The sequence below is a fragment of the Cibotium barometz genome, chromosome 10 (assembly GCF_041138505.1).
Source record: "Cibotium barometz isolate CiBa-2024 chromosome 10, ASM4113850v1, whole genome shotgun sequence".
Classification (NCBI taxonomy): Eukaryota; Viridiplantae; Streptophyta; class Polypodiopsida; order Cyatheales; family Cibotiaceae; genus Cibotium; species Cibotium barometz.
Genome location: NC_141055.1, coordinates 38,350,522 through 38,364,720, shown reverse-complemented (window position 1 = coordinate 38,364,720; position 14,199 = coordinate 38,350,522). Strand labels below are relative to the sequence as shown.

The 14,199-nt window shown below is 42.4% G+C and overlaps 1 protein-coding gene across 1 annotated transcript in view; it reads right to left on the bottom strand.

The window, feature by feature from the left end:
- Positions 1-3,643: 3,643 nt before the first annotated feature.
- The window catches only part of LOC147634875 (tRNA/rRNA methyltransferase (SpoU) family protein), an 11,506-nt gene continuing 950 nt past the window's right edge, over positions 3,644-14,199 (bottom strand). Inside the window, exons 3-4 of the mRNA XM_086804089.1 lie at positions 4,329-4,455; positions 3,644-4,039 (exon numbers count right to left, since the gene is read on the bottom strand). Coding sequence (XP_086660215.1) covers positions 3,774-4,039; positions 4,329-4,455 — 393 coding nt within the window. The 3' untranslated portion in view covers positions 3,644-3,773. The remainder of the gene's footprint in view (positions 4,040-4,328; positions 4,456-14,199) is intronic.

The window sequence follows — 14,199 nt, the reverse complement described above, 5'->3', positions numbered from 1 at the left end:
GCCAACTTACGACAATGACATTTCATGTTGTAGGACTTGGAAGGATTTTGCCAATCAAAGATAAATCTCAACAAAGCAGATCTCGCACATCCCCAAGGCCATGCACACAACTCTAACTAGCAATCAAGAGGCACTTGTCAACTTTATTGACAAATTTTATAATGTTCCTATCGCCTTGTCGAAGACATTGTACTTAATTACAAATTCCTTTATACGATTTATGAAATGCCAATGTACCTTGATAAGAGTCTTTATAATGTCCTTCCTGCCTTTTCTAAGACATGGTACTTAATTACACACTCTTTTATAAAATTTATGAAATGCTAATGTACCTTAATAAGAGTGTTTATGGTCCCTTAGTGTTGAATTTAATTGACCTAGCACCCCTTCCTCCCAATAATCAATGCCTCTACTTTTGAGCTTCCAATATGTAGGGCCTTTCTATCACATCTATTATGAGATTTGAAAGGCGGATTAATAAATCAACACACCTTTGCCTCACCGCTAGAAAGATCTTCATATATCCATGATACACTTCTCATATGCATTACCAATAAGAAGTGAAAGCAATAGAAAGAGAAATAGGAGCACCAAGAGAAATTGGCTTGTTGTCCCAAGGACATGCTTGACCAAGTTAACACCATTCCACTATCTTGATGGATGTCCAATTGATAGTTTGGGTAATCTAAATATTATTTATGTTATCATTTGTGTTTTATAGGATGATAAGTCTCAATTGGAAAGATTTCTACAATTTAGCACTCAAATTTTTGATATAGAGTTATAGAGTAGGGCCCAAGATGGCACAAGAGTATGCTAGTGAGTATGCCTATGTTAACACTCTTTTCTTAATAGTAAGATATTGAGGTATAAGTGAGTTTAAGGAAAAGTGTGAAAAGCCCTTAACTTATCTTATCAATTTCTATATAAGCCAATTTCTCTAAAATCTTAGGAACTTTGCATGCATAAACTTACTTGAGGACTCATCTTCCTATTTCCCTCTTGTTGTTTTAAAACTTTCATGGAAGTAAGGAGTTCTCTATCTCTCATATAAGCTCTTGTTTATTTGTTCTATAAAGAATTTATTGCTATAACTTGAGATTAAAGCAATATGTAATGTGTGAAAACAATGCATAGAATTTCTTTTTAATAATAAGGTAAACACTCTTCCTTGTAGCCTCTTTTTGAGTGAGTGACGCATCGGAATGGAAAATGTGTGGAGCTAATGAGTTGTGAGAGATTAGCAGTGAAGATTAAGAAACTAGCTTAAGTAGGTGTAGGGATTGATGGAAGCTTGGTAGAGTGTTCCCTTAAATAGCCCTATTGGTTTCCACCAACTTGCATATTGGCTTGCACCCCAACTTGCCACCCCCAAATCACCTTCTTCCACACCCCATTTCTTTCATCACACCAGTTCAAGCACACATGGGGATCAAGAGACTTGAACTAGCCTCCTCTCATAGTCAAGAACTATATGGGGAACTAGGCACTTACGTGGAAAAGATCTCAAGGATGGAATATTTATTGTTTAGTCGAGATAGGGATAGGTGGGAATTGATGATGAGTGGAGTCGTTGGACTAGGATTAAGAAGTCTCATAGTGGAATCACCAATCTTAGATACATGATCTTCTAAGGGGTGATAGCTAGAAGAGAGAGGGAAAGGTAGGCCCCATGGACCACCTTAGGCCTTGTACCATAGCAATGTAGCCACTCTCATGGCTAGTGATGTAACCCTAGGAAAAACACATGCACTAGCAACAAAAACTAGGTTAATAGGGAGTATTAAGAATATTGTGTTCCATGCTTGCATCTTCTATAACAATATCTTCATTAAGCATGTGAGAGGTAGTTCAACACCTTTGGATGAGAGTTGAGGGGGATGTTGGAAATGAATGCTTCAACCTCTACTTGCAGTATTGACTACCTCTATTTTCTAAGGCCCTCTTTATAAAGAGAAGCCCCTACATTTTAAACACCAATTAGTGGTCATTGGAGAATAAATGGTCATAGATGGCAAATAGGTTTGGTGTGGGTTGATTTTCCATATAAAACTACATTAAGGTTTGAAGGAGATTTTTTTGGGACAACCTACCCTTGGGTGAAGAACCCAAAGGAGTCTAATAGACTTTGAAGCTACAGCAATTTTCATAGTATCTTGCTTAGTCTAATAATGCTTTGATTGGGTGGTTGGTTGGTTGATCGAGTTTATACCCAACCTGAAGAACCTTACCATGATGGAGACCTATATCAACTCCACCTATAGTGCGTATGTGTAAAACGCTCGTTGCAACATCTCATTCATCATGCACTTATCTACATCACTATAAGTGTGTCCTTATATCCTTTCTATTCAATCAATAACGCTCCATCAATGGATTTTTGTTTACTTGTAATTTGTGCCTCATTTTTCCCATGGAATGTTGTGTGTGTATGTGCACCAAAATCTATAACTTCTTCCATAAATGAACGAACCCTTCATTGCCAACTCTTATCTTGTTGGGTTCCTTAGTCACTTGGGTCTATCATTTGGATGGCTCAAGGTTGACAACACAAGTGACATGGGTGAAAGGTAGCAATTGGGTTTATCTCGAAAACAATACACCTGCCTATCAAAACATGGGTCATCACGAGGGAAATCAAGAGTGTGTGTACCACACGTGCCACAAATTGCAAATAACAAATTTTCTAAAGGTGCAATGGCAAAAATAGGTTTCTCCATCAAGCAAAAAGGGAACATGCATCAACAAGAATGAAGAAGAAAGACCACATGGCCAAAGAGAAGGTGGTTTATACAAAATAATTTCTGAATCAATGGAAGCTAACGTGGTAGTATAGTCCAAGCATCCACCACAAAGGGTAATTATAGGAGCAAGTATTTGGGGACATCAAGAAATTAAAAAAAACACTGTACAAATAAAGGTAAAGTATTCAAGGGGTTGAAATATTTTAAATGAAGGTATGTTAAGACCATTCAAGTCATATTCAAGTCATGCACATTGGGGAAGATGCATATGGAGGCATTCCCAAATCTGAGAGGCACGAAAATAACATGAAACTAGAGATGTTATGCAGATCATTGTGGCAAAATAGCATGGCTACAAGCTTTTAAATCCAAACACAAAACATATATTCAACTTGCAGAATGCCATGTTGAGTTTTAAATGAAATTAGAGAGTCATGTTTAAGCACATGGAAGCATCTTAGAAGATAAGCATGCAACATCAACCAATGAGGATGACACAATTAATGGATCCAAGAATAAGAGAGCATGCACCACACCAATAGTTAAGTACTTAGTCAACACCCGGTCCATTTTTCTTTTGGGACTTTTATCTCTATGTTTAGGATCTTCAGTTCACACATGGAACTTATATAACAATTTTTGGTCTCACAGGCCCATTGGGTCATTAGAAGATGTTTATAAAACCTCTCTCTCTCTCTACAAGTCAGAAGGAGGGGCCTGTAACACTCCTATCCCATTTCCCATTTACACTTCTCTACATCGTGAAGTCTTGATGCATTAAAAGGCTATTCTTGTTTTTGGCAAGTGGCTAAGTCCCACTCATTTTTTACCATGGACACATGCTTCAAAAACCATGCTCAAAGCAGTGAATAGTATTTTAAATACATGCACACAACGAATCAGAAAATAGTTCTGGATAACATAACATTAATTCACAGCTTAATCTTATCATGTTAACAGAAGTGGAACATAATATGTGGCCTTAACCTACAACTTGTTGAGGGGTATGACTCAAATACCCCACAAGGTTTAACCTTCAAACAGCCTCATCAATGCTGCTGATGCCTCGGAAGGCATTGATACAAACGCTTCATTTGGACCTATGTCTTCACCATCCTGTTGAACCTCTAGGTCTCCATCTAGCCAGTCCTCTGTAACACCTTGCTTTAATCTTCGTATTTCAGCAATCATTTCAGGAGTCTCGGAGCAAACGGTCCGTTGCATTTGCTTCGATGGCCGTTCTGCAACTACAAACTTGTGACCGTCTCGCTGCCTCTCAGGAAAACCTGCCCACACTGGACAAAATCTTATGCAACTTCAGCTTTTATGCAAATGCCATTGGGAAATATACCCTGAACACAGGCTCGCACATAAACACAGACACTGCCACAGTCGTGAGCACAAGCACAGGCACAGACATGGATGGTATGGACACGGACAGACAAAAATCCCCCTTTTACCTACCATAACACACCCATACACTAGAAGAATGGGTCTCCTCCGTGGAGGGCACACTCACATAGGAACCCCTACTTAAAACCTTTTACTTAGCTACTAGAACACCAAAACATGGCATACATGTACCTGCAAAATGGTGCAACACTATGGATGCTGCAACCGTGACATTCAGTGATGCAGTTCCACACCCATATTGTGCGATGTAGATGAACGAATCACAAATAGCCATTTCCTTGTCAGAAAGACCTGTTCCCTACAAACAGAAAAGTGCCTTAAGTTCTAAGGTACAAGACTAGAACAATGATAAATTTAAAAACATCCAAGCAAGTAAGTCAACCAATGATGGAAAGGGTTATGAAAAACAAGGCTGCTGTTGCATGTAAGCAAAAGGCCATATTATAAGAAGCCATGACCACCATGACCCTGGGGGATGTCCTGGGTCATAAACAAGGCTCATGCTCCGAACACCAAGGCTTGAACTACACACAGTAAAAAAGATTCTCATGCCCATTCCTTACTATGCTAGAAAACATGAAGCCACAATAGCCTCCAATCATAAGGAAATTTATACATTTTGCAGCAAGAGGCCATGATCTATTCCAGAGTGGTTTAAATGTGTTACAAACGTGTCTATCCTAATGAGAGAGGTTATGCTTGAAGACAGTGATTGTAATGGGGTGAAGGATAGTGTCACGTGCACCTACACTGGAGTGCTATGTGACACACTGGCTCTACATCAGTGCATCATTCATCAGTAGGATTTATCTTTTTAGGAATATTTTGTCATATGTTGTGGCCCCATTGTGAGCCCCCGTCCGGGACATGTCAGGCATGAGCTACGTAGGTCAGTCTCCACAGCCATAGAGAGTCTGCATGTGTCAGTCCTCTTACCCACTTGGAGAATTCATCAAGTACATTAAAGCCTCACAACAGGCTGTCGGCCATAATAAGAGCATCACCACAGGCTGTCGGCCAGCACTAATTGCCGGTAGGCAGTAGTCGGCCAGCATGGCTATCTACTCTTTCGGGTATGGATACCTTTGCCTCTGCTTTAGGCCCCAACGTTACTCCGGAACCGTTCAGGGGCGAGCAAAAGCAACGTACCAAGGAGATCGTGGACACTTGGCTACATAAGTGACAGGCCCATTTTCAGTTTCATCCATATGATGATGGAAAAAAGATCCAGTTAGCAGTAGGTTTCCTCTCAGGCAAAGCTTTGCTTTGGTGGAAGGAACTCAACCCTAAGCCAACGACTTGGGCAATTTGAAGACGTCTTCAAGAAGGAATTCCTCAAGAAAGAGGATGATTATGATGTTGTTGCCCGGTTTACCGCTTTGACCCCATGACCTCGTAGCACCTCACTTATGAGGTCTACCTCCAGAAGTTTAGAGACTTACAGATGAAAGCTACAAAGATGGATCCCACTACTCTTTTGGGATTCTTCGTAGCTGGTTTACCAGACTCATACTGTTTACAGGTTAAAAATAACAAATGCAAAACATTGGACGAGGCCATTCATTCAGCTCGTATCTATGACGATACAATGGTCTCTTCCAAGTCTAAACCCGTTACCGAGCAGGGGAACAAGCATAAAAGAAAGTTCTCTGCACCTATGGCTAACACGACTGAAGGAAAGTCTTCGGACCAACCTTCGAAGAATTCAAGTTCAACACCAGCGAAGAAGAAACGACTCCTTAAGGCTTTAAAGCTCAAGAAGAAGGGAGGTTGTTTTATCTACGAAGAAAAAGGACACATGTGTAACGAGTGCCGAAGCAAAAGGATGCAAAGACCAACGCAGGACCCAAGCCAAAGGCAGGTAACCAGTTGTCTTTGACAGGTACGTCAGTTACTGTACTTTCTCGCCCTAGTACATGTTCTGATTGTCTGTTCAACTCTAAAGTTTTTCGCTTGCATGATCTTCTCCGAGTTTATGAAGAAGTGAATGACCATAGAATCCACATTCTTCTAGACCCTGGCAGCTCACACAATTTTGTTAACTACAAACTTATGCAGAAATTGAGTCTTGATACGACACCCAACGATCATACCTATGAGATACGCCTACCTACGGGAAGGCAAGTATGGGATCGAAAGGTGGAGATGCTACCAATCCGGATTCAGAACTACAAAGATACTCTAGAATGCTATGTTATGCACCTAGAACATGTAGACTTGTTATTAGGGATTCAGTGGTTTAAGACTCTTCAAGTCCAGATAGATTGGTCTGGTCATATTTTTTCTTTTCAGCATGGGAGCACCCAGTATAGTATTTTAGGTGATTGTATACATCCCTCTCAGGAACCTCTTGTAAATACAGTTGATTTTGGTAATATAATGGATTCTTCTTTGTATACCGCTTTCCATTGTGTATTGATTTCACTTTCTTCATTTCTCATCCCTTCCATGGATGTCAATGAATTAAGTGTATTTGAAAGCAAAGAATTACAGAAGATACGATTCGTTTCAAGATGTATCTCCTAAAGAACTTCCATCGGGTTTACCACCTGAAAGGACAGTAGATCATCGTATTGACTTGATCCCTGGTGCTCATCCTGTCAGTATTCCACCTTATAGAATGAGCCAAGCTGAGGAAGATGAGTTCGCTAAACAACTCGAAGATTATTTGAGGATGGGCCAGATCCGTCCAAGTAAATCACCTTCGAGTGCACCTGTGTTGCTTAGGAGAAAGAAGGACAACACCTGGAGAATGTGTATAGATTACAAGAGATTGAACAAGCTGACAATTAAGAACCGTTATCCTCTCCCTATAGATCACATGACCTGATTGACCGGTTAGCAGGAGCGAAATGTTTCACGAAGATATATTTACGTATTGGCTATCACCAGATACGTATTCATGAAAGGCATGTTGAAAGAACCGCCTTTCGGACTAGGTATGGCCATTACGAGTTTCTCGTATTACCTTTTGGGTTAACCAATGCTCCAGCCACTTTCCAACAAATGATGAACAAGTTTCTCGTATTACCTTTTGGGTTAACCAATGCTCCAGCCACTTTCCAGCAAATAATAAACGATCTTTTTCGTGAACATTTGGGAAAATTTGTGGTAGTGTTCCTGGATGATATTTTGATATAGTCGTACTCTTGAGGATCATGTTAGACACCTCACGATTGTCTTATCTATTTTAAGACAGAATCGACTATATGCTAAATTAAGTAAATGTAAGTTTTTTATGACAGAAATCATTTACTTGGAACACAAGATCACTAGAGATGGATTGAGCATTGACTATGACCGAGTTCAGAAGGTTATGGACTGGCCTATACCGCGAACAATGAAACAACTTCATTCTTTTCTCGATTTTGTTGTTTTTCTTCGAAAATCTGTGCAGGAGTACTCTCAGCTCACACTATCGATGACCGACTTGTTGAAAGGTCGTGGACGTAAGTCAAATCAGCCTATCACTTGGAATAACGATTTGGATATGGCCTTCAAACTTTTGAAAGATAAAGTCAAGGAAGCACCTATCTTAGCATTACCCGATCCTAGTCGGCCTTATGTTCTTGAAACTGATGCCAGCGACTGTGCCATCGGGACTACTCTATTTCAAGATGATAGACCGGTTGCTTTTGAAAGTAAAAAGCTAGACGACACTCAATCTCGTTGGCCAACCCTTAAGAAGGAGCTTTATGCTGTGATTCATGCTCTCAAGGTTTGGAGACATTATTTATATGGCGGTATTGACTGATCATCAGTCAATCAAGTATGTGTGTGATGCGGATGATTTGAGAGGACGGAAAGCTCGTTGGGCTAAGTTAATGCAAGATTTTGATTTTGAGATCCGTTATCGGAAAGGGTCCATGAATATTGTTGCAGATGCGCTTAGTCGAATTAGAGAGGTGAATACTTTGTCGTTCACTGAGATTTCTACTGACTTATTTCAATCATTGAGAGGACTTTGCAGGACTGATAGTTATTTTGGTCCATTTTGGCAGAAAATCCAGGACGGGAGATTAACCAAGACTCAATGACTGAACAGCCTACCATTCAGGCTGCAGGGATAGGGACTCTAAGTTTACGAGTGATTTTTGGAAACTTGTTTTTGGAGAAGTTGGAAACAACTTTGAATTTGAGTTCCTCGGATCATCCTCAATCTGATGGCCAGACTGAAAGAGTAAATCAGATTTTGGTGGAGGATATACTTCGAACATATGTATCCAAAAGACAGAGTTCATGGGAGGATTATCTTCCTATGTTAGAATTTGCTTATAACAGTACTAAGCATACGAGTACAGGTTTTAGTTCTTTCATGCTTATGTATGGTTTTCAACCTAGATCACCTATTACAGTAGGATTCTCAAGACTTCAGCATGATGCAGCACGTAATTTTTTGCAAGATATGCAAGAAATGTTACAAGTTGCGAAGGAATCTATTAGAGGTGCTCAAGACCGAGACAGATTTTATTCTGATAGACACGTTCACCCAAAGAGTTCTCTGAAGGAACGATGGTACGAGGGTATGAAACGAGACAAAGGTCAAAAAAACAATACCGATACAAGACTTTTTACTTCAGAAAAATAAGTTCGATAGAGGTACGATCGACTTTAAAAAAACACTTGAAAAATAGATATTTGTACACATTTAGAGATGCAAAGTCAAGAGAAGGTGGCAAAGTAGAAAGTCCCCATTGCCCAAACGGCCATAAAAAACAATAAAACAAAACAGGAAGAAAAAAATTTGGCATAAAAAAGGTCACCCAAAAAAACGGCCATTAAAAAAAAATAGTTTCGCATTAGTTTCGTACCGTACCGTTTTTTACGTACCTCATGAGCGGGACTATTTCGCAAACAACTATGGTCACCAACCAAAGCAAAGCAGTCACCAGCTGCCCAATAGAGAAAACAAACCCTAGATCACCAACCAAGGGAAAAGCAGTCACCAACTTTTGTCCATATAAAGCCAACCCTCGGTCACCAACCAAGGCCAAAGCAGTCACCAACTGCTGTCCCGTGAAACCAAGCCCTTGGTCACCAATCTCGGCTTAACAATCACCAATTGTTCCGTAGTTTCACGGCTGTCCACATGATTGTGCAATTTCAACAGCTCCAAACAAGCCCAAAGCAGCACTTAGACCAATCGTTTTGCATCTCATGAAGCTAGGTTGAAGCTCGGCACAACCTGTATCTATTCCATCTCAGAGAAACCCATGAAGTATGGCTGAAATTTGCTGTAATTCAGCACAGCCAGCCAAAAGAGGAGCAGTAGAGGAAGTCGACCAGCTCTAGGGAGCAAGTATGCATCTTGCTTGGCTATCTGTGCCTTGTGGGAAACTCGACCAACAATAGAAGAGAGAGAGAGAGAGAGCACTGTCAGCCAGCCCTACAACCTGTTTTCAGCAGCCGACCAGCCCTATTGCTCTTGTTCCGTGAATCGACCATCCCTGAGGATCTTTTACATAGAGTCAGCCAGCTCCTTCCTGCTGTCCACAGCCCATATGCCCACTACAGAAGAAGTCAACCAGCTCTTGTGGCTGCCCTAGCTTGCTCAACACACCAAAACCCCAGAAAAGGAACTCGTGGGTGTCAAAAATAGCCCCCAAGGTTTTTGGTCCATGCCGGGGTGCCCAAGCCTAATAATTGGTCCCGGTAAATTATAAGTTTGTCCGCCCAAACTTTAATGAATATGAACCTGTAACCATAGACTTTAGTAAATAAAGAAATAATAATTAAATGAGGTTGAGTGTGCACACTTACCACCTACAAAACACACAAAATTCACTGCCTTAGTCCCAAAGAGGTGTGCACACATGCGTCCACGGGGTGTCCAGGCGTCCCCGATGCTCGTGGACATTCACACGCAAAATACCATGCAATGTCCAAGCAAACAAAACAAGTCACATGCAAGTGCATTTCACAAGCAAAATACTTGTGCGTGACCATTTGGATTAAATCTCACAACTTGCCATCTTGTACACCAAAACTATCGCGACCATGGGCACCACCCGTGTTGGATCCAAATGTTGTACTGACTAGAGTCATTACCCTTGCATGCCCCCAACTAACTCACCAGGATCACCAACCCTTCCATGAGTTCACATACTCACTGAACATAGTCACCAACTCTTTCATGAGTTTATGCAGACATAGTCACCAACTCTTCTTACTGACTTAGAGTCACCAACTCTAATCACTCATTAAAGTCACCAACTCTTACATGAGTGAATCCATTATGCTCCAGGAAATCCTTCCGCATGACACAGATCTCTGGAGGATTGTGATAGAAGTGGTATCTCGAGTGGTGACGGCGTGGTAAGGTAGGTGGATGAGTGGTGTACTGGCATGTGAGGGAGAAGGCTAGGTAGGGATGATCACTTGCCACACCAATGGGGCGGGGCGAGATGGTGAAGTCTGAAATGAGCGGTATCAAGGAAAGAGATCCCATCAAGTAGTTCACTGTACTAGCTCCATGTCAGAAGGGGTAGCTATCACTAGAAGGGAAGACCCAGAACAATAGACCAACACTTAAAATACCAGTCAGAGTATGATAACACAATGGAAGAACCATAAATAATACAATAACATCGCACTGAGCCGGAACAGCCAGCCCCCCCTAGGAACTTTATTTAGAGAGAAGTTTTTACACGATACCAAGGTGCGGGTGCATACAACACCGAATTTTCCACAAAGCATCAGCACAACTCTTGCCCAAATCTCAATCTAGAGCCAAGATACAAACATAGCACCAAAAACCATCCGAAAAACTGTCTCAAAACAGCCCCATAATCAGCTCATAAACTGTCCATAAGCCCGGTACGGAGCCCAAAACAGCCCCGACTTCCGTGCCAAATCAGCCCCAAAACAGAGCCATAAATAGTACTAGAAGAGCTCTCAAATCAGCCCAAAAACAGCTCCATAAATCAGCCAAAAACTGAGTCGACTAGCCTTGTCAGGCTCTAGGAGAAAGCGACCAGCCATCTGACTACCCTGCAAGAAGTCGACCAGCTGAAAACAGCCCATAAGCTGCTGTACAGCCAGCGCAGAAGAGAGGAGAGAGAACAAACTGCAGACAGCCAGCAGAGGGGGGGGAGAGAGAGAGAGAGAGAGAGAGAAGGCTCCAGAGGGATGCGCCTCACCAAAAACAGCCCCAATCCCTTCTTTAATAGAGTCAACTAGCTATATTTGCAACACTTTTCCCCCTTTTGCCCAAAATAGGTGAAGTTGCCCAAAAATATCAACTTTATGCTTTTCCCAAGCTTGTTGGCCAAGTTTTAAGTAGCCGCCTCCTTTTGTCCACCTTTAGATGCCCAAAATGATAATATGTCAAACCCGTCTTTAATAATATGTGAACACACCGACTTATAAACATTTTAAGTCACTTTGATGAATAAAATCCCATGCTCCACAAGCAGATACGGGCATTGAAGTCTCCAGCAAGGCGGATATCCCCTAGTTTCGAGAATCTCATAATATCATCATATAGTGGCAAGTATGGGGACTCCCCACTGGTGGCATATTTGGATGTAGATGGTGCAAAGTAATACACCGCAAAGTAGATGTCATGGGCACTCTATCAACTAATCCTCACCCATATGAATTGTGCATCCTCATCCCGTCTGATCATCTGTATCACGTGCTATAGCTCCTCTCTGTAGAGTATGGCCACTCCTCCCGAGCCTCTAGTGCCTACACTATGGATGGTGGACAATCTCCCATCTATATCCCCTCACCTAAAATAGCCAGCTCCTCTGGCACTGGTGTGTCTGTGTAAAGGATAATGTCACGCCCTCTAAATGTGTCCTCAAACAAGCCTACATCTGTCCGCACAGCTCCATTCCAGACCGCAATCTCTGGTGTGGTCCCATAGGTCGCGCACCATCATGTAGAGCACCGCTCCATGATAATCACCATTGCCACCCATCTGTGCTCCACCTGCATGGGTGTGAGGTCATCTCCAAGGTAGATCTTGGTTCCTTTCAATGTGGCCCTCTTTTGCAAGAAGGTTGTGCGTCTTTCTCCATCTTAAATTTTTGAGAGGCCTCTCCTTTGTAGGGTCCTTCCCCATGCGCCAGGCTTCCATGAAGAGGAATATTCCCATTTGTTTGCATAAGGCTTCTGTCATGTGCACACATGTACATGCTAATTTGAGGGCTAATCCTGGAGGCAACATGATAAATACTCACTAGAAACACAAATTTGGAGCATTGTTGCTAGTTTTGGTAGGGATGTGACTAATGGAGGACAAAGAGGGCTGTCAGCCAGCATTTTCATAAGCATGTCCAGTCGGTTGCAGCAATATTCATAATATTTGTCCAAGAAGCTGGCCGACCAGAAGTCGGCCAGTTTATTATGTCATCCAGCCTATAAATAAGCATAGTTGCTCATCATTTTGATCATTCAGTCCCTTGTTGGCTGGGTCACAGAATTAGGGCTTTATTTAGGTGATTTACCTTTTCATGGAAGGCAGCCTATGGCTGCAAGATAGATGTACCTTTTTGTACCATATGATATACTGAATTTCCAGCTATCTCTCTCTCTACTCTCCCTTCTGTCTGCGTTTTTGCATTAGCATGTTCTAGATGGTGTTTAGGGCTGAAAGAAGCATCCCAGAGCTTTCACATGTGACATTGGTATCAGAGCATCTGGGGAGGCTTGTTTGAGAGCTGAAATCTCTCACTCAAGGGTTTCCACCAGCTTGCCATGTTGTTCCCTCATCTTTGCCATCTCCTCTCGAAGCTCAGCTATCTCTTTTTCCCATTGGTCATCCTAGAACACCAAGATGTCCTTGATGGCCTTTAGCACATCTCTGTTAAGAGTTCCCTAGCTGTTGGGTTCTGAACTCGCGTTTGCTTAGGCATCCAACTTGTCCATCGCTTTCTTTAAATCTCCCTATAATCCATCCCATTTGTTGGACCGAGTCATGATCATGTGTGTCCTTCATATGCACGATGCACGAAGTTGAGAGGGGGAGGCCTTTCACATTCTGCAGCTCAAAGAGAATCCCTGCTGCCTTGGGGGTCCGAGTAAGGGTGGGTCGGATAATGGAGGTGGAGGTAGCCGACACACAGGCATGAGCTAGGCAAAAACAGAGCGACAACAAAAGGTACAGTAGCACGCAGGGCAACCAAGGCACAGCGCACAGGCACGAGCAGGGCCGAAACAGGGCGGCGGCAAAAGGTGAGAGAGAGAGAGAGAAGAAAGAAAGAAAGAAAGACATATTAAGCATCTACTAAAGACCCAATGGACCTATGAGACCAAAGTGATACAATAATGTCCATGGCATATCTCATCATGGAATGGAAAATAAAACAGAAAGAAAAACATAAACATAGCTATCTCACTAGGGTGATACAAAACTGTCCATGGAAACTCATCATGGAATACTAAGAACATAGAAACATGAGAGCAACATCAGCTCCGAGTAGATGGTATACCACTCTCCAAAATATCAAGCATGTGGCTAATGAGTATGGTCGAGAGGTCTCCCTAAGCTATTTCACGTGGAAAGGTAGCTCGATGGCGGTGGAGCATGTCCTGGATCCGGAGCTCATGAGGTGATCGTGGCCGATGAGGGGGCCGGGTGTTGGGCACAAAGTCGAGAGAGAGAGAGAGAGAGCTGCCCTGGGGCCATAATGCTAGATGATGCCACCCTCACCTCGTCAACAAAGACCACGGCTCCAAGTGTGTAGAAAAAACAAATGGGCTCATGCATAGCCCAAGAACTGCCCTGAATGCACTTCCAACGGCAATGAAGAGAGAGTGAAAGAGAGAGAGCAAGTGAGCCATAGTCTACCTCAACGAAGGAGAGAGAGATAGGGGAGAGAGTCAACCTCAATCAAGACTAGCAGCCAGCCTGCAACAGCAGCACCAGCACACGTGACAATGCACTCAGCAGTGACCACGCTGGGGGCTGCATGTCTCCCGAGTCCCGACTCCCACCATCCATTGAGTTCATTATGTTCAAGTGCTCTTGTAAGCAAAACATCCTCCGTCCAAAGTCTATCTCAATCGCCATGAAAGCTTCTTCCCCGGACCGGAG